This window comes from Leguminivora glycinivorella, chromosome Z (assembly GCF_023078275.1).
Source record: "Leguminivora glycinivorella isolate SPB_JAAS2020 chromosome Z, LegGlyc_1.1, whole genome shotgun sequence".
In the NCBI taxonomy this organism is placed as follows: Eukaryota; Metazoa; Arthropoda; class Insecta; order Lepidoptera; family Tortricidae; genus Leguminivora; species Leguminivora glycinivorella.
Genome location: NC_062998.1, coordinates 50,982,889 through 51,002,161, shown reverse-complemented (window position 1 = coordinate 51,002,161; position 19,273 = coordinate 50,982,889). Strand labels below are relative to the sequence as shown.

Sequence of the window (19,273 nt, the reverse complement as noted above, 5' to 3'; positions counted from 1 at the left end):
AAAGCGTCACTTTTGACCGATATATTGATAGATCGGTATCGGGAGTAGTAACATAAAGTGAGCCACCAATTTTTCAACATTCTTCATTGTAATGGAAAGGAGGTAGATCGAATATAAGTAATTTTTGTAAAATTTGATTTTTTTTAATACATTTATTTACTTGACCTACAAAATATGTGACATTTTGCTACATAGTCTAACTGATTAATAACTGCATGATGTTAGAAAGAATTGCCATTAGTTTTTTTAGAATACGCGGTACTCAGTACTCACCCCTAAACGGTTATGGTAGATTTTACATTTAATTGTAAATGCTAGATTTTTATCCGACTATGACTTTGACAAAACGTATGGTTTTTTTTTTAATTTTAAATGGGCTTACTTCATGGCCACAGACTAGCTTAGGCGAAGACATGGCCTACGATGGATGGATGTTTGTTCAAAGATAATTTTATTTTAGATATTTTTTGATCACACAGTTCAATTTGATTCGGCTTTGAGAGCGATAATTGCGTAGCAATTTTGCTTCTAAACGACTACTTACGCTTACAAAATACAAATCTGATTAAAACATAACTTTTATTTTTCGAGTGGAATAGGGTAGGTAAAGTTTTTTGAAGATAGGCAAATTATATATTTTCTGATAGAATACGTTATAACGATCAAAAGCGCTGGTAGCCTAGCGGTAAGTACGTGCGACTTTCGTTCCGGAGGTCGCGGGTTCGAACCCCGGCTCGTACCAATTGGTTTTTCGGAATTTATGTGCGAAATGTCATTTGATATTTGCCAGTCGCTTTTCGGTGAAGGAAAATATCGTGAGGAAACCGGACTAATTCCAATAAGGTCTAGTTTACCCTTCGGGTTGGAAGGCCAGATGGCAGTTGCTTTCGTAAAACTAGTAGGTACCTTCGCCAAATCTTGGGGTTAGTTGTCAAAGCGGACCCCAGGCTCCCATGAGCTGTAGCAAATGCCGGGATAACGCAAGGAGGACGATCACGAATAGGTGGTTTTTTTATTTCGTATAATTTATTTATTATCTTTTTTTAAGTAAATTATAACACTAAATAAAAAATATAATTTTAGTAAATAAAAATAGCAGAGCCACCTTTTTGTGATCGTCGTAACGTATTCTATCAGAAAAATATGTTATTTGCCTATATTCAAAAAACTTAACCTAGGTACCCAATTGTTGTGACATACGAATGGACATACAGACGAACAGACATGACGAAACTATATGGATTCCGTTTTAGCTATTTTGGCCCAATCCAAAATATACCGATGATTAGAAAGAAAAAAAAATATTTTGGAAACTACCCCGCTCCTGAATATCCCGTTATTTCAATGCACCTTAGTATTAAGAGTATGATATCTATGGAAATAGTTTTTTGACGTTATAATATTTAACAGTATTTATTCGAAATGGCTTGTATACGGATACTAATTATAAATATTATTAAAAAAAGAAGTGTAATATTATTTGTAAAGATTAATGTGCTGTGATATTGATAACACAAGTTGTGCATTTGTATGTACCCGCCCAGCGGGTTCTCTGGCATCCCAGCAAAGTTCACCAGGCGGGTTCTTGGTTGCGAAAATGTTAAATATTGTAAAAAGATTAATAACACTGTCTAAATCTGTGCTATCAATTTCCTAAGGAGTCGGCTTTAAGGATTGGTCTCATATTAGCAATACATGTAAATAAAATTTATCAAAATATATTTTTAATTTTACATTAAATAGCGTACTTGTTAGATATACACCCTGTTTTTATTGAATTCCGTTAACTTTAAGGGAAGATTCATTATATCAAATACAAATAATTTCTCTAAGAAAGCGTCCTAACTCTTGCGGTTATCGAGTTATTAAAAAAATAAAGATATAATTGCTCAGCTAAACACGTGTGTCACATCCTTTACCAATTTCTAATGTTATTTGTTTTGACATGTGCCGTCAATCACTTGACACTAACTTAAATATTATTCTTAAGGGTCTCTCACACTAATAAATTCATTTTGTATGAAAATAATGATTTTTTTTGCGAATTTAACTAAAAGTGATATACAGGGTGGTTTCCGATAATGAACCTAACGACGTGTTGAATTTAACGGAAAACAAAAAAAACACGGTGTATCGAGAAGTTGTACGAGGTTTAAGTTTAAATTAATTAAAATTTTTAAATTTGTAAGAATAAAATGCTAGTGCAAATTTTTTCATGGAATTTTAATGGATTTACGAATACAATTTCGAATAATGAATCTTGGCAATATGTGATATATATATATATATAAAAAAAAACACGCAGGATACATTCATTGATTCCGTACTAACGTCATCATTAAGTTCGGGAAGTGTATTCTAATGAAGTTTTGAAACCTTAAAGAGAAGCTGACAATTAAAATCACGGTATGGTGGTTTATTTATATATTCCTTTGTTTTACTATTTTGATTGTAAGATCTCTGTATGAGCATGGCAATGTTTATAAGAGCATATTACTTGTGCATGAAATTCTGGTATCTTAACTATTATATCAATCATTATTTTTAACGTATGTTTATTTTTAGTCAGATTGTCATTAGGTTTAGCTGCTTACAACTTACAAGAGATCCTCATTTTGATGGGTGGGGTAAAATTGATTACTGTATTACTATCTATCTATCTTGTGTGTATCTGATGTGCTGTCATCATTATCCTCCTTGCGCTATCCCGCCACGGCTCATGGGAGCTTAGGGTCCGCTTTGACAACTAATCCCAAGATTTGGAGTAGGCACTAGTTTTTACGAAAGCGATTGCCATCTGACCTTCCAACTTCAAGGGCAAACTAGACCTTATTGGAATTAGTTCGGTTTCCTTACGATGTTTTTTAAGTTTTTTAAATTAAATTTTTTAAATTTTTTTAAGTGCTGTGTTGAAAATATATAATATTTATTTTAATTAAGTTATCTTTATAAGTAACTTTATAATATCAGACGGGATATGAGGATCCATAGCTTAGATTTATATTAGCTAACTTAGCATGTAACTACTTACCCGTATTAGTTTATTTTGTAAGGTGCATTAGGGTAATTCCGAAAGTCGTCTAATTTCGAAAGTCGCATAAAAATCACTATTATTTCCATCATATCAAGATTCCCCTTTCGGAATTACTATAGCATTTCTGTCATTCGGAATTACCCTAATGCACCTTATAAAATATAGGAAAGGTTTTGTAAAAATCAAATTGCCTCTGATAAGTTATGATTTATTGTTGTGCATATGCATTTAGGGTTTTATGTTTAAATATTATTTACCCACTGTTTTTTCATATAACTTTTTTTTCCTTCAAAAAATGCTGCATTTTTAAATATTGATATTTACAAATGCGTTGAGCAATGTACCTTCTGATGTATAAATAATTACCACGACACTGTATAATTTAAAATAAAATATACTGTAACTAAATTATGTTGATATAAATGTTTATAAAATCTTTTCTAGTCAGTTTACTGAAATGAACTGGTATATTATCAGTTGTGGTAATTATAACTAGCAACTTCATGTGTGTTCTTAGATCATACGCTTCAAGAATATACTTATAAAATTGACATTTTTATACAGGACGGAAAAAAGACCCCGGAGAGAAGAGCATGCGCGCCATGTATACGTTGTGTTTCGCCGAGGCAGACATATTTCATGAAACCGGTAAAAATGGCATTCTGTTTAGTCCGTCAGTTAGATCGTCCAAAAATACTGAATACATATTTTTCGCTTTTTCTAATTAATGAAAAAATACAAAGATATAGAGCATCAAAGTCACGCGAAACTTCAACGCACTGTACCGTAGTCATTTTTAATTTACGAGAAAAAAGAAAAAATACGTGTCTGAAATTCTTTGATAATCTAACTGACGGACTAATTATTTTTTTTAGGCGTCACCTATTATACGCATCTCATTTCTGGATCGCTTTCTGAATGCTTTCTTTAGAGCTAGTATCTTGGCAACTCAAGATCTTTGATTGCTATATTAAAACTGGTGCAGTCAAGTGCAAAAAAAGGTATCGATAAAATCGTCTCATAAATATGGCACGTGCTACCTTTTAGTACACCGGACTAAGGCCATATTTTTGAATAAGATGTGTACAGGCTGTAGACCCACATTTCTATACTTGACTGTTCAAATCATACTTATTTGGTTGAATAGAATTCATCTGAACTGTAGTCAAATAATTAAGCAAAGGTCTCAAAGAATTTGGGTAATTTTTTTTTAACTAATTTTTATTTCTGATAAAAAAATGACAATTTTTATTATTCACATTTCAATTTCATGAGTTAGGTATATAAATCATACAACAGATATATTTAAAAATACCAACTTCGTGAAAGCTGCATAAAGGCTAAAGATTAACATATGGCTTTTGTTCCAGCCTAATCTTGACGAAAAGAAGAAAAACATCGTCTCTATTATAGAGGAATTGGTAACAAAGGTCTTCCCTCATGCCATCATTGAGATATACTTAGATCTCCGACATGATGTTTACAATGTCACTCAAAACGGCCTTGTAAGTCATCTTAGCTTGAAATGAAGTCTCAAATGCATTAGTTTAAACATATTCCACACAAAAGCTAAAAATATGGAAATTATTCATATAAATCATTAATTATCACTTACTTTTTTATTTCAATTTAGTGATAAGTTAATAATACAAAATTAATATTGCAACAAATTTATACGGCTCCGAGCATGTATTAAGAATAAGCTTAGTCGTCCTTAAGTGAGTTAGAGTCGAGCGTGAAAGTATCGGGCCTTAATAATTAATTTTGCAATAACGGTTTTCTGAATCGTTTTTTCACCAGGCGGTGACACTGAGACACCAGTATCTTGTTTAAGTATACTTGTTGTATACGTACATATAAATCAAATGTCGATTTAACATGATTTAATGCTGCCAGCATCTTGGGCACTATGACTCAGGGGCCCTCTTTAGACTTAGATTTTTAGTTTTTTTTTGATTGCCTAGTTTATAATATTTACCGCAACAAATTTTTATTTTTTTTACGCAAAAAAATGCACACACTAGAGGTATAACATGATTGGTAGATTTTAAAGTCTTCTGTCAGAAAGACATCTCCTTAGTATCATAGGAATAGGTACCGACCCTCATTCACCGGATTATTACAGGAGCGTACTTCCGAGCGACATGTTCGAATTGCAAGGCGAGTGATACTAGATGGAACACCGTGGTTCCTCAGTCGATTGGACACGCCAAAACTGTCTAGTTTGCCTAAGCATGTTATTTATCATCTTTATGTAAGTACTATCTTTTGCCCGCGGCTTCGCTCGCGTTAGAAAGATACAAAAAGTAGCCTATGTCACTCTCCATCTCTTCAACTATCTCTACTGAAAAAATCATATCAATTTGTCGCTCAGTTTTGCCATGAAAGACGGAGAAACAAACAGACGTTCCCATTTATAATATTAGTATGGATATAGTCTGATCAGAAATATTATGACTACGCGCCAAGTTGCGGAGTTTCATTACAAATACTTTCTTCATACTATACTGAACTGTCACCACAATACATGAAAATGATAGCGCCCTCTTGAAAATACTCATTATTTGACGTCAGGGCTTAGAAGACAATTTATTTTTCCGAAACCGAATGTCCGGTTTTGATCGAAAGCAGATTTTTACCTAAATTTGTTTGGCGTGGCGTCAGTTTAGGCTAAAATTTTATTTTTATTATGGCCACTAGGTGACAGAGTGATTGTTTTTGAGGCTTATTCAGATTATTTATGTATTTTTGGATTAAAAATAATAGTAGTTGCACTCAGGTTTTAAATATTTCTGGTGAAAAGATTAATAAAAGTAATGACTAGGATTTTTTTTAGAGAAACCATCACGTCGCCTTCGTACCATTCAAATACGAATTCGGTGGCATAGTCGCAGAAATCTGGAACAAAAAAGTGTACACTGTCCACGAGAGAGTTCTGATTCAGAGTCTGCCAGACTTCGTCGCTCTGAGCTTGCCGTATCAGAGTCGGTACCATCTTTTGTTGCAGAAGTCGAAAATGTCTGAATTTTTGATTCAGGTGGCTCAGTAAGTAGAATAAGGCCTGAGCGCATGCTCATGTTGGGCGTGCAGCGGTGTGCATCTCAAACAATAGGCTACTTGACCCTTTTTTAAAGTTTGTCTTGTATTTTTACCTACTGTCCAATTAACCGAAAAAAAATTTCACTATATTTTATTATGACTTCTAAACCGCAAAAAATATTTTTAAAGAATACTTTTACGTAATCAGGCAAAAAACAACATCAGCCATATCATCTATAGATTTTCTGTGAATGAAGTCATTCAGTGCGATAACAACACTTAGGCATAAAGATCATTACATCAGTGATTGATTTGACATGAATTCTATGACGTCACTACACGGCCAACAGCGTTTTCGGTGGCCAAAAAAAATATTTACATTTTTGAATTAAACGTAGTCATCGTACACATTTAATACCCAAAATCATTAAATATAGGTTTCTTATGTCAAATATTACAGAAGACAATCATTTATTGTGCCAAATTAGATATGAGTCTAGTGGCCTATTGAAGCTCATACAAGTGTACTGAGTCGACGCTGCAAAGCGTGCACGCGGGCGAGGCCGCCCCGCTGATCGCTCCGCTCCGAGCATCCACTCAGGATTCATACTTACATTTAGTTTGTTTTATAAAAAATATACCTAATGCTTATATTCACTGCTTTATGTACACACTTCATCATATCATAGAAACATCGAATCAATTCTTAAGTGAATCTTTTTTTTTTCTAAAAATAGGTAGACGTTTGACCACGATCACACCTGATGGTAAGATGCGGTCTAAGGTGGAGCACGCTTTCCTATGAGATACCTATTTTGTCCCTGTCCTGTTGATCAAATATGTATTTACTATATTTTAAAGGTTATTGTGTTAATAAAAATATAGGAGCACAAGGAAAGCTATATGCATTTTCATTTAGTTTCAAAGCACCCCTTTAATTGACAATAAGAGCAACATACAAGCCTCATCTACTGAACCTCAATTTTATTTTTATAAATTGTGAATGTCATAAAACTGAGGAATAGTTCAATTTCCTGTTCGACGGAAAAGCAAAACAGCTTATAATCGCGCGCGGGTTAAATGTACAGTCAAGTTCATAAATATGTGTACATTTTTTCACCTTATTGCATAGAGTTAAGGCACATCTCCGACACTGGCGATCAAATATATGAAAGAGGCGCGTTCCTAGCACACATTCTAAGCTCGTGTAGGTGAACGCGTACCATGCTCGTATGAGTAAGATATGACGGGTCGATTGTTCGCGTTTTTGCAGGCAGTAACAGTCAGGTAACCGAGAGGAGGTGGGCGGCACTTTCAGAGGGGAGCGGGAGTGGCCATACTGTACGATAGTACTCTTTATTATACGTGGTTAAGGTGAAGAAATGTACACATATTTATGAACTCGACTGTACCCGACCCATATAAAGGCCAACTTATTTATTTTAAAAACAAAAACACTCCCGTGAGACATAAGTATTCAAAAATATTTTAAGCGGGTCTTGAGGTGTAGAAGCGGGGTCGTTACTCTTGAAAAAGCTCCTCGGAAATGGAGTGAAACATGTCGAGCGTTATATCGACTTAATACGTGAGTAGCCCGATTAAAATATTTTTTAAAATAAAGCTTTTGAAATTTAAGAAAAAACAACAAAATTGTTTAAACCATCGACAGTATATTACATTATAGCAGTTTTTGCTTTTACAAAACAATGTACACATCATACATAATATATATCATTTGTTAAAACACATGTATTTATTTAAAAATGGGCTTCGCGTACTTCATTTTGGTGTTTTTCGCCTAAAAAAAGCATCGATCGAGCTATTATTATTTTATATTAGACTTATAAAATACTTAGTATTACTTACGTTGGTAATTTCATTGCATGGAGTAGAAACAATGAGAAGCGCTAGAGTAAGTAATTAGAATTTAAGTATTTTCTGTTAGTTTATGAAAACTAGAATCAGATTTAAGTACTCATTGCCTCATAACATAATACTTACTTCTTGCATTAGCATATTCAATAGCCAAGTAGACTTATATTGACCGGGATATAGACGCAGTTGCATGCATCATGATCACGGAAAACTGACGAAGGCGGGTGGATGTCAAAGTTGCGTAGACAGCGCGCGATCTACCCTCCTTCGCGCGCGTCGGCTGCGTTCACTTTCAGCGTTACCACTGGTCGCATTCACACTCGATGGTCTGTCCAAACACACTACACTCACAGTGTCACTACGTTTGTTCAAATCTATTCGGTCTATATCCCGGTCAATATAAGTCTAATGAAAATAACCGTGAATCATTCAAAACTCCTAATAGCAAAGTAGTTTTATTTTGATATTTTTCTTTAGTAAAGTGACAAAAAACAGGAAGGGAGCACAACGCAAAATAAACACTTTTTACACACTTTACTTCGATGTATAAAATAGACGTACCTACACATTTTCATCTAATGAGCAGGCACACTCAAAGATTGACAGATGGCGCACCTCGTTAGTCCATTGCACAGATAAAGAATTTCATACGCGAAAGCGAGAAGATGATATTTTTCTCTCTCTCACATATGAATGACAGTGACATGCCTAGACACTTGCACAGGCGCCGCCTGGTGGGATAAAATGTCAGTGTGCCTCCTCACTACAGCACTTAGTTATTTCATACATTTGATAAATTATCGCAAACCAGAGACAAAACGGCACGGTTGTGGAACTATTATGCACGCTAGTTTCATATTCAAATTTAATATGATTATTTGCACAGAGTGAAAGCTATTGCAGTGAAAGCAATCATTTAATTGAACCTTTGAAAGAAATATATTATAATACAGTGTGTAAATCTAATTCGGGCGGAATTAGGCAACATTTACATTAAATTGAATTTAAAATATTATCGATACGCTATAATTCGGACCGCAATTTAATGCAAACACACTTGCGTTAAACGCTTATTGACAGTTATTTTTAAAAGCTCATATCGCGTATGTGTCATTATTGTCATTAACTACCATCGCAACCATGTTTCCAGTACATTGCTGCTGCGATATTCTTTAAATGACTTCATCATCACCAAGATTTGGCGTAGGCACTAGTTTTACGAATGCGACTGCCATCTGACCTTCTAACCCGAAGGGTAACTAGGCCTTATTGGAATTAGTCCGGTTTTCTCACGATGTTTTCCTTCACCGAAAAGCGACTGGCAAATATCAAATGATATTTCGCACATAAGTTCCTAAAAACTTATTGGTACGAGCCGGGGTTAGAACCCGCTACCTCCGGATCGAAAGTCGCACGCTCTTACCACTAGGCCACCATTTTTTAAATGACTTATGGGTTGAAAATTAAGAATAACTTAAAAACACAAAATTCTGCTTCAATGTTCCGCCCGTATGAGGTTTACACACTGATTGAAAATATATTCCCATATCCCAGGGCAGTATTCGAAGAGATGTTGTCTCTAGACCAACTGATCAAGAAGATTCTAGAAGTAGCCCAGCGGCTCGTCAGTGCGGACAGGGCGTCTCTTTTCCTCGTGGACCATAGAAACATGGAGCTAGTTTCCACGGTCTTTGACCTTCGATATGAATCTGATCAAGACAGTGATCTCTCGAAGAAAGAGATAAGAATGCCGATCGGCAAAGGAATCGCTGGGCATGTGGCGACATCTGGTGAAACTATGAATATACCTGATGCGTATTCGGATGAAAGATTTAATAAGTAAGTGATACATCAACAAGTGATATCGTTAAGGCCCGAGGTCCTTTAACAATTTCAGTTTGATTAAATTGTTATCAAAAATTACTAAAAAGTTGCATTTGTTTTGACTTCAATTGCTCAAATATAATTTAAAATTACAGTAGCATTTTTTTACATTAGGAGAGTCATTCAGTCATAATAATATTTTAGTGAACTAATCACCGCCTTATAATTCTAAAAAATAGTGGTATTTAAGTTGTAATGCATAATCTAGGAATGTCGACATATATTATTACAATATCTATTAATCATTAAATTTATTACATTTCATAATTAAACTTAATCAAAAATACCTCGTTAATGTACAGGGCAGTCGATGAAGCGACAGGCTATCGCACAGTCAGCATCCTATGTATGCCAATCAAAGTGAGTGGCAAAATTCTAGCGGTCGTCCAAATGGTTAACAAGAGAGACAAAAAGGTCTTTGGAGCCGATGACGAGTCAGCATTCCAAGTGTTTTCTACATTCTTTGGACTAGCCCTACATCACGCAAAGCTTTATGATAAAATAAAAAGGAAAGAACAGAAGTACAAAGTAGCACTAGAAGTGCTTGGCTATCATAATACCTGCTCTGAAGAAGACGTTAAAAATGTACTTAAAGAAAGAAAGAAAAAAACAATCATCAATTACAATGATTTTGCTTTAAATCCTTTTGATGTAAACGAAATTGAGAAATGCAAAGGAGTACTAAATATGTTTGAAGATTTGTTCGATATAACGAAATTTGACGTGACAGTTTTGACCAGATTTGTATTGACAGTGAAGAAGAATTACAGAAAAGTGCCTTACCACAATTTCGATCACGGTTGGGCGGTTGCTAACTCAATGTACGTCATGTTAAAACATGATACGGAAAACAAATTTAATTATAACAACGTAAGTAATGAAATAAAATCTAACGTCTCTCAAATATTTTTTGGTTTTAAGGTTGTGCGCTACATTATTTAGATTTGACTTATATGTATTGACCGGGATATAGACCGTGATTACCTTTTTGATTTCCGTGATCATGAAAATCAAAATCAAAAAGGTAATATCCCGGTCAATACAAGTCTAATGAAATAAAACACGAATAAAAATGAAATACTTAAGTCTAATGAAATAACGAACACATAAAAACAACCATGAACCAATCAAAGCATTATTTAAATTTGTGAAGTGAAACTTCTAATGCGAGTTCCAACTGACAGCGTTAAACCCACAGACCTATCATTTCGCTTACGCTTCATCCTACTTCTATGGTTAAACCTTTAACGCTCAGTGTTGCAAATTCGAATTTTGAAATATTCCTATTTTTATTTCCACATTACGAAGTTTCACTTCTTTTCTCCACGCACAATTTTTTTGTGTAAAGCAATATTTTTTCAGAGGTTAGCATTATTTGTGGCTAGCCTATGCCACGATTTGGATCACAGGGGATACACGAACAAGTTCATGAACGAGATCGCATCACCCTTAGCCGCCATATACACGACATCTACTCTAGAACATCATCATTTCAACATGACGGTTACCATACTCCAACAGGTTTGTTTTCATTTTATTTGTTTCGTTTCAGTTGTTTCATCTCATTTGTTTAATTTCATTTGTTTCATTTCATTTGTTATATTTCATTTGTTTCATTTTATCTGTTTCATTTCTTTTATTTACTATTGGGTCGTGTTTAAGCTCCAACTTCCCTATAACCTCCATTGTAACTACATTGCGAAAGCCGAGCTCCGCGTAGGGTCGAAAGCTCGGAGCGTCCTTGAGAGGTTTTTGTTGCGTTTTGACTTCAGTTATATTATTTTTATCATCACACAACACGTCACAAAACATATTATGAATTTCCAAATTAATACTATTAACAGTCCCGTAAATTTTTGCAATAAGTTAAAACAATAGTCATCATTTTATTTTTAAATCTTTTTGCACACGTTTTATAGGTCATGGTTATTAGATTTATTATTATCTTTAGCATTAAGCTCACAAATTAATTTCATTACATTTTTTGATAGCATTACTAGTTTTATTCTAGCCAATTGCTGTTTTTACAATAAATTACAAAATTTTAGTTTACAAAGTTTAAATATTCTTAGTCTATTGAATTAGTCACTTCTAAAATATTTTTCATATTTCCCCAGGATTGCCACAATATTTTCTATCAAATGTCGAGCGGGGAATACAAAGAGATTCTGGACTCGATTCGCCAATGCATTCTGGCCACAGATCTCGCTGCGTTCTTTCCTAATCTAAAGAAGATGAATAAACTTGTCTTGGACACACCCCAGTTTGACTGGGCCGACGAAAGTCATAGGTACGGTAAAATTATGTGATTCTATTCTGCTGCCATGCGAATTGGGAGGTAAATATTTTTTAGGCATATTTTTGTGAGTTTAAAACTATTTTTTCTTAACAATTACAGCCTGGCAAACAAGAGGGGAAATTAAAAAGTGGCAGCATCATAGTCTAGTCTCGTTTTCTCACACTGGGTAAGAATGGGATGGCACGACGATGTAGCCACTTTTTAATCTCTACTCTTTTCTGTCAAGCTGTAGAATACACATTGGCTACAGAATAACTCACAGTTGTATAAAACTCGTATAAAATATTTATTAAATTTTTATTAATTATCCTATTTGGCACATATTTTTAAATTAAAGGCAAATATTGAAAAAAATCACACTTCCATCAGGACTTGAATGTGTCTCTTTGGAACACTAGAATACAAAAAAGTCGCAGCATGAATAATAGAGATATTAAGTATGTCTATTCTTTATGGGTCGCAGGTTCGTCTTGTCAAAAGTGAGATTTTTAACACGCTTTTATTAGGTCGTCGTGTATGTAACTATGTATGTAATGGAATCTGCGGAGGCTAATTTAACCATCTTCCAGGAGTCGTAGCGTAATGAAAATTGGCAGCTATATGTAGTTCCGATGACAATACAATAATATGGTACTGTTGAGCTGATCTGATGATGGAGTCGGAAGATATGAACTGGAACTACATGATGGAACCTCGTATCATAGCCGTTTTTGGGTTTCTTAGAAAAGTCTTGTAATGAACTTTGACTACAATTAGGTTTCAAGGTCTGATGATGAAGCCGAAAGATATGAACTGGAACTACATGATGGAACATCGTATCATAGCTGTTTTTGGGTTTCTTAGAAAAGTCTTGTAATGAACTTTGACTACGATTAGGTTTCAAGGTCTGATGATGGAGCCGGAAGATATGAACTGGAACTACATCATGGAACATCGTATCATAGCTGTTTTTGGGCTTCTTATTAAAGTCTTGTAATGAACTTTGACTACAATTAGGTTTCAAGGTCTGATGATGGAGCCGGAAGATATGAGCTGGAACTACATGATGGAACATCGTATCATAGCTGTTTTTGGGCTTCTTAGAAAAGTCTTGTAATGAACTTTGACTACGATTAGGTTTCAAGGTCTGATGATGGAGCCGGAAGATATGAACTGGAACTACATGATAGAACATCGTATCATAGCTGTTTTTGGGCTTCTTAGAAAAGTCTTGTAATGAACTTTGACTACGATTAGAATTCAAGGTCTGATGATGGAGCCGGAAGATATGAACTGGAACTACATGATGGAACATCGTATCATAGCTGTTTTTGGGCTTCTTAGAAAAGTCTTGTAATGAACTATGACTACGATTAGGTTTCAAGGCCTGATGATGGTGCCGGAAGATAAGAACAGAAAAAAAGGGGGGGGGGGGGGGGGCTCGAGGGGGAAGCATGAAAGAAAGATCAACGTAGTATTTAAAATAAGTTGGGTTAGCGTTTTCTTGTGACCTTTCAGAGCAAACAAAGGGGGCTCGGGGGCGAAGCCCCCGCATAAAAGAAAGATCAACGTTGTATTTAAAATAAGTTTGGTTAAGGTTTTCTTGTGATCCTTAAGAGTAAAGAAAAGGGGGGCTAGGGGGGCGAAGCTGCATGAAAGAAAGATCAACGTAGTATTTAGAATAAGTTGGGTTAGCGTTTTCTTGTGACCTTTAAGAGCAAACAAAGGGGGCTCGGGGGCGAAGCCCCCGCATGAAAGAAAGATCAACGTAGTATTTAAGATAAGTTGGGTTAGCGTTTTCTTGTGACATTTAAGAGCAAACAAAGGGGGGCTCGGGGGCGAAGCCCCCGCATGAAAGAAAGATCAACGTTGTATTTAAAATAAGTTGGTTTAGGGTTTTCTTGTGATCCTTAAGAGTAAAGAAAAGGGGGGCTCGGGGGCGAAGCCCCCGCATGAAAGAAAGATCAACGTAGTATTTAAGATAAGTTGGGTTAGCGTTTTCTTGTGACCTTTAAGAGTAAACAAAGGGGGCTCGGGGGCGAAGCCCCCGCATAAAAGAAAGATTAACGTAGTATTTAAAATAAGTTGGGTTAGCGTTTTCTTGTGACCTTCCAGAGCAAACAAAGGGGGGCTCGGGGGCGAAGCCCCCGCATAAAAGAAAGATCAACGTTGTATTTAAAATAAGTTGGTTTAGGGTTTTCTTGTGATCCTTAAGAGTAAAGAAAAGGGGGCTCGGGGGCGAAGCCCCCGCATGAAAGAAAGATCAACGTAGTATTTAAGATAAGTTGGGTTAGCGTTTTCTTGTGACCTTTAAGAGTAAACAAAGGGGGGCTCGGGGGGCGAAGCCCCCCGCATAAAAGAAAGATTAACGTAGTATTTAAAATAAGTTGGGTTAGCGTTTTCTTGTGACCTTCCAGAGCAAACAAAGGGGGCTCGGGGGCGAAGCCCCCGCATAAAAGAAAGATCAACGTTGTATTTAAAATAAGTTGGGTTAAGGTTTTCTTGTGATCCTTAAGAGTAAAGAAAAGGCCCCCGCATGAAAGAAAGATCAACGTAGTATTTAGAATAAGTTGGGTTAGCGTTTTCTTGTGACCTTTAAGAGCAAACAAAGGGGGCTCGGAGGGCGAAGCCCCCGCATGAAAGAAAGATCAACGTAGTATTTATAATAAGTTGGGTTAGCGTTTTCTTGTGACCTTTAAAAGCAAACAAAGGGGGCTCGGGGGCGAAGCCCCCGCATGAAAGAAAGATCAACGTAGTATTTAAGATAAGTTGGGTTAGCGTTTTCTTGTGACATTTAAGAGCAAACAAAGGGGGCTCGGGGGCCGAAGCCCCCGCATGAAAGAAAGATCAACGTTGTATTTAAAATAAGTTGGTTTAGGGTTTTCTTGTGATCCTTAAGAGCAAACAAAGGGGGCTCGGGGGCGAAGCCCCCGCATGAAAGAAAGATCAACGTAGTATTTAAGATAAGTTGGGTTAGCGTTTTCTTGTGACATTTAAGAGCAAACAAATGGGGGCTCGGGGGCGAAGCCCCCGCATGAAAGAAAGATCAACGTAGTATTTAAGATAAGTTGGGTTAGCGTTTTCTTGTGACATTTAAGAGCAAACAAAGGGGGGCTCGGGGGCCAAGCCCCGCATGAAAGAAAGATCTACGTTGTATTTAAAATAAGTTGGTTTAGGGTTTTCTTGTGATCCTTAAGAGTAAAGAAAAGGGGTCTCGGGGGGCGAAGCCCCCCGCATGAAAGAAAGATCAACGTAGTATTTAAGATAAGGTGGGTTAGCGTTTTCTTGTGACCTTTAAGAGTAAACAAAGGGGGGCTCGGGGGGCTTCGCCCCCCGTATAAAAGAAAGATTAACGTAGTATTTAAAATAAGTTGGGTTAGCGTTTTCTTGTGACCTTTCAGAGCAAACAAAGGGGGGCTCGGGGGGCGAAGCCCCCCGCATAAAAGAAAGATCAACGTTGTATTTAAAATAGGTTGGGTTAAGGTTTTCTTGTGATCCTTAAGAGTAAAGAAAAGGGGGGCTCGGAGGGCGAAGCCCCCCGCATGAAAGAAAGATCAACGTAGTATTTAAGATAAGTTGGGTTAGCGTTTTCTTGTGACCTTTAAGAGTAAACAAAGGGGGGGCTCGGGGGGCGAAGCCCCCCGCATAAAAGAAAGATTAACGTAGTATTTAAAATAAGTTGGGTTAGCGTTTTCTTGTGACCTTTAAAAGTAAACAAAGGGGGGCTCGGGGGGGAAGCCCCCCGCATGAAAGAAAGATCAACGTTGTATTTTAAATAAGTTGGGTTAGCGTTTTCTTGTGACCTTTAAGAGCAAACAAAGGGGGGCTCGGGGGGCGAAGCCCCCCGCATGAAAGAAAGATCAACGTTGTATTTTAAATAAGTTGGTTTAGGGTTTTCTTGTGACCCTTAAGAGTAACGAAAAGGGGGGCTCGGGGGGCGAAGCCCCCGCATGAAAGAAAGATCAACGTAGTATTTAAAATAAGTTGGGTTAGGGTTTTCTTGTGACCTTTAAGAGCAAACAAAGGGGGGCTCGGGAGGCGAAGCCCCCCGTATGAAAGAAAGATCAACGTAGTATTTAAGATAAGTTGGGTTAGTGTTTTCTTGTGACCTTTAAGAGCAAACAAAGGGGGCTCGGGGGGCGAAGCCCCGCATAAAAGAAAGATAAACGTTGTATTTAAAATAAGTTGGGTTAGGGTTTTCTTGTTACCCTTAAGAGTAACGAAAAGGGGGGCTCGGGGGGCGAAGCCCCCCTCATAAAAGAAAGATTAACGTAGTATTTAAAATAAGTTGGGTTAGCGTTTTCTTGTGACCTTCCAGAGCAAACAAAGGGGGGCTCGGGGGGCGAAGCCCCCCGCATAAAAGAAAGATCAACGTTGTATTTAAAATAAGTTGGTTTAGGGTTTTCTTGTGATCCTTAAGAGTAAAGAAAAGGGGGGCTCGGGGGCGAAGCCCCCGCATGAAAGAAAGATCAACGTAGTATTTAAGATAAGTTGGGTTAGCGTTTTCTTGTGACCTTTAAGAGTAAACAAAGGGGGCTCGGGGGCGAAGCCCCCGCATAAAAGAAAGATTAACGTAGTATTTAAAATAAGTTGGGTTAGCGTTTTCTTGTGACCTTCCAGAGCAAACAAAGGGGGGCTCGGGGGGCGAAGCCCCCCGCATAAAAGAAAGATCAACGTTGTATTTAAAATAAGTTGGGTTAAGGTTTTCTTGTGATCCTTAAGAGTAAAGAAAAGGCCCCCGCATGAAAGAAAGATCAACGTAGTATTTAGAATAAGTTGGGTTAGCGTTTTCTTGTGACCTTTAAGAGCAAACAAATGGGGGCTCGGAGGGCGAAGCCCCCCGCATGAAAGAAAGATCAACGTAGTATTTATAATAAGTTGGGTTAGCGTTTTCTTGTGACCTTTAAAAGCAAACAAAGGGGGGCTCGGGGGGCGAAGCCCCCCGCATGAAAGAAAGATCAACGTAGTATTTAAGATAAGTTGGGTTAGCGTTTTCTTGTGACATTTAAGAGCAAACAAAGGGGGGCTCGGGGGCGAAGCCCCCCGCATGAAAGAAAGATCAACGTTGTATTTAAAATAAGTTGGTTTAGGGTTTTCTTGTGATCCTTAAGAGCAAACAAAGGGGGCTCGGGGGCGAAGCCCCCGCATGAAAGAAAGATCAACGTAGTATTTAAGATAAGTTGGGTTAGCGTTTTCTTGTGACATTTAAGAGCAAACAAATGGGGGCTCGGGGGGCGAAGCCCCCGCATGAAAGAAAGATCAACGTAGTATTTAAGATAAGTTGGGTTAGCGTTTTCTTGTGACATTTAAGAGCAAACAAAGGGGGGCTCGGGGGGCCAAGCCCCCCGCATGAAAGAAAGATCTACGTTGTATTTAAAATAAGTTGGTTTAGGGTTTTCTTGTGATCCTTAAGAGTAAAGAAAAGGGGTCTCGGGGGGCGAAGCCCCCCGCATGAAAGAAAGATCAACGTAGTATTTAAGATAAGGTGGGTTAGCGTTTTCTTGTGACCTTTAAGAGCAAACAAAGGGGGGCTCGGGAGGCGAAGCCCCCCGTATGAAAGAAAGATCAACGTAGTATTTAAGATAAGTTGGGTTAGTGTTTTCTTGTGACCTTTAAGAGCAAACAAAGGGGGGCTCGGGGGGCGAAGCCCCCCGCATAAAAGAAAGATAAACGTTGTATTTAAAATAAGTTGGGTTAGGGTTTTCTTGTTACCCTTAAGAGTAACGAAAAGGGGGGCTCGGGGGGCGAAGCCCCCTCATAAAAGAAAGATTAACGTAGTATTTAAAATAAGTTGGGTTAGCGTTTTCTTGTGACCTTTCAGAGCAAACAAAGGGGGGCTCGGGGGGCAAAGCCCCCCGCATAAAAGAAAGATCAACGTTGTATTTAAAATAAGTTGGGTAATGGTTTTCCTGTGACCCTTAAGTGCAAATAAAGGGGGCTCGGCAAAAAAGAAATACTTAAATTTTGTTTGAATTAGTTGAAATGTGACAATATTTTCTAATCGAGTCAAACAAAATCCCACTAGCTGAGAGCTTCAAAACAATGTATGGCGAAAGTATGTCTCTCTAATGTCTTCAAAAAGTCCGCGATGGCACATGTCTATATTGTCTATCTTTTACGTATAACTTACTAGGTATAAACATTTTTATGATAATACCGTAATAAGAAGGTAGCCGCTAGTTATTATTAAGTAGCAATTAGCAATAAGTACACGTTAAGCATGTAAAATCCGCCTACTTGAAATAATTTTATGTATAAATGTTAAAAGGTATTTATTTCATTATTAATGACTAAAAAGTATAAAATAAATTAATAGTTTAAAAAACACTATAAAACACGCTTTTATAAATGCACGTAAAAGCCAAAAATAAATTATGGATCGTTCAAGTTGTCTCTATTTGTGAGCTGAAGTTTAAAAACTATGTGCTTTTAATTATAATATTTGATTGTAAAAGCGTGGGGCGCTGGAACAGGAAAGACTTTCTTGTAAACAAATACTAATTCGAACTTCCTGGCGAATGAAGTTGCATAAGAACATAACGTTTACATATGCCGCCTAAGGGTTACCAAAGAGAACCAAAGATATCTCGTCCACGAACAAGAATTCTGCATCCTGGCACTGTAGACACTTTCCCCTTTTGTACTTTGATTAGCGGAAAAAAGCGGCGTTCTAAGTGTCGGTGACTGTCGACTCTCCTCGCTACTAGCGCATATTTTGTCTGAGTTCGACAAACTGGTACCTACTTTGAATACTGACTTTTAATTGATTTGACTGTTTAATGTAGAACCTACTAGTCATGCTGCAACTCCAGTTAGCGCGTCAATCTGTGTAACCTCCTTCCCGTAACATAGCATAATTTGATTTATCAGCAAGTTATACTTATATATTCTGTGGTTATACAAAAAGTCTTTCCTGTTCCAGCGCCCCACGCTTTTACAATCAAATATTATAATTAAAAGCACATAGTTTTTAAACTTCAGCTCACAAATAGAGACAACTTGAACGATCCATAATTTATTTTTGGCTTTTACGTGCATTTATAAAAGCGTGTTTTATAGTGTTTTTTAAACTATTAATTTATTTTAAATTATCCTTTAAATTATTAATAGCAAAAATGTAGTATTGCTCGAAGGCGCTTCTGCAATATAAAACAAAATAGTAC

The 19,273-nt window shown here is 36.9% G+C and overlaps 1 protein-coding gene across 1 annotated transcript in view; it reads left to right on the top strand.

Moving 5' to 3' along the window:
• The window catches only part of LOC125240513 (probable 3',5'-cyclic phosphodiesterase pde-5), a 52,899-nt gene that overhangs the window by 19,720 nt on the left and 13,906 nt on the right, over positions 1-19,273 (top strand). The window contains 6 exon segments of the mRNA XM_048148405.1: positions 4,405-4,539; positions 5,871-6,079; positions 9,503-9,787; positions 10,135-10,702; positions 11,195-11,353; positions 11,950-12,122. Coding sequence (XP_048004362.1) covers positions 4,405-4,539; positions 5,871-6,079; positions 9,503-9,787; positions 10,135-10,702; positions 11,195-11,353; positions 11,950-12,122 — 1,529 coding nt within the window.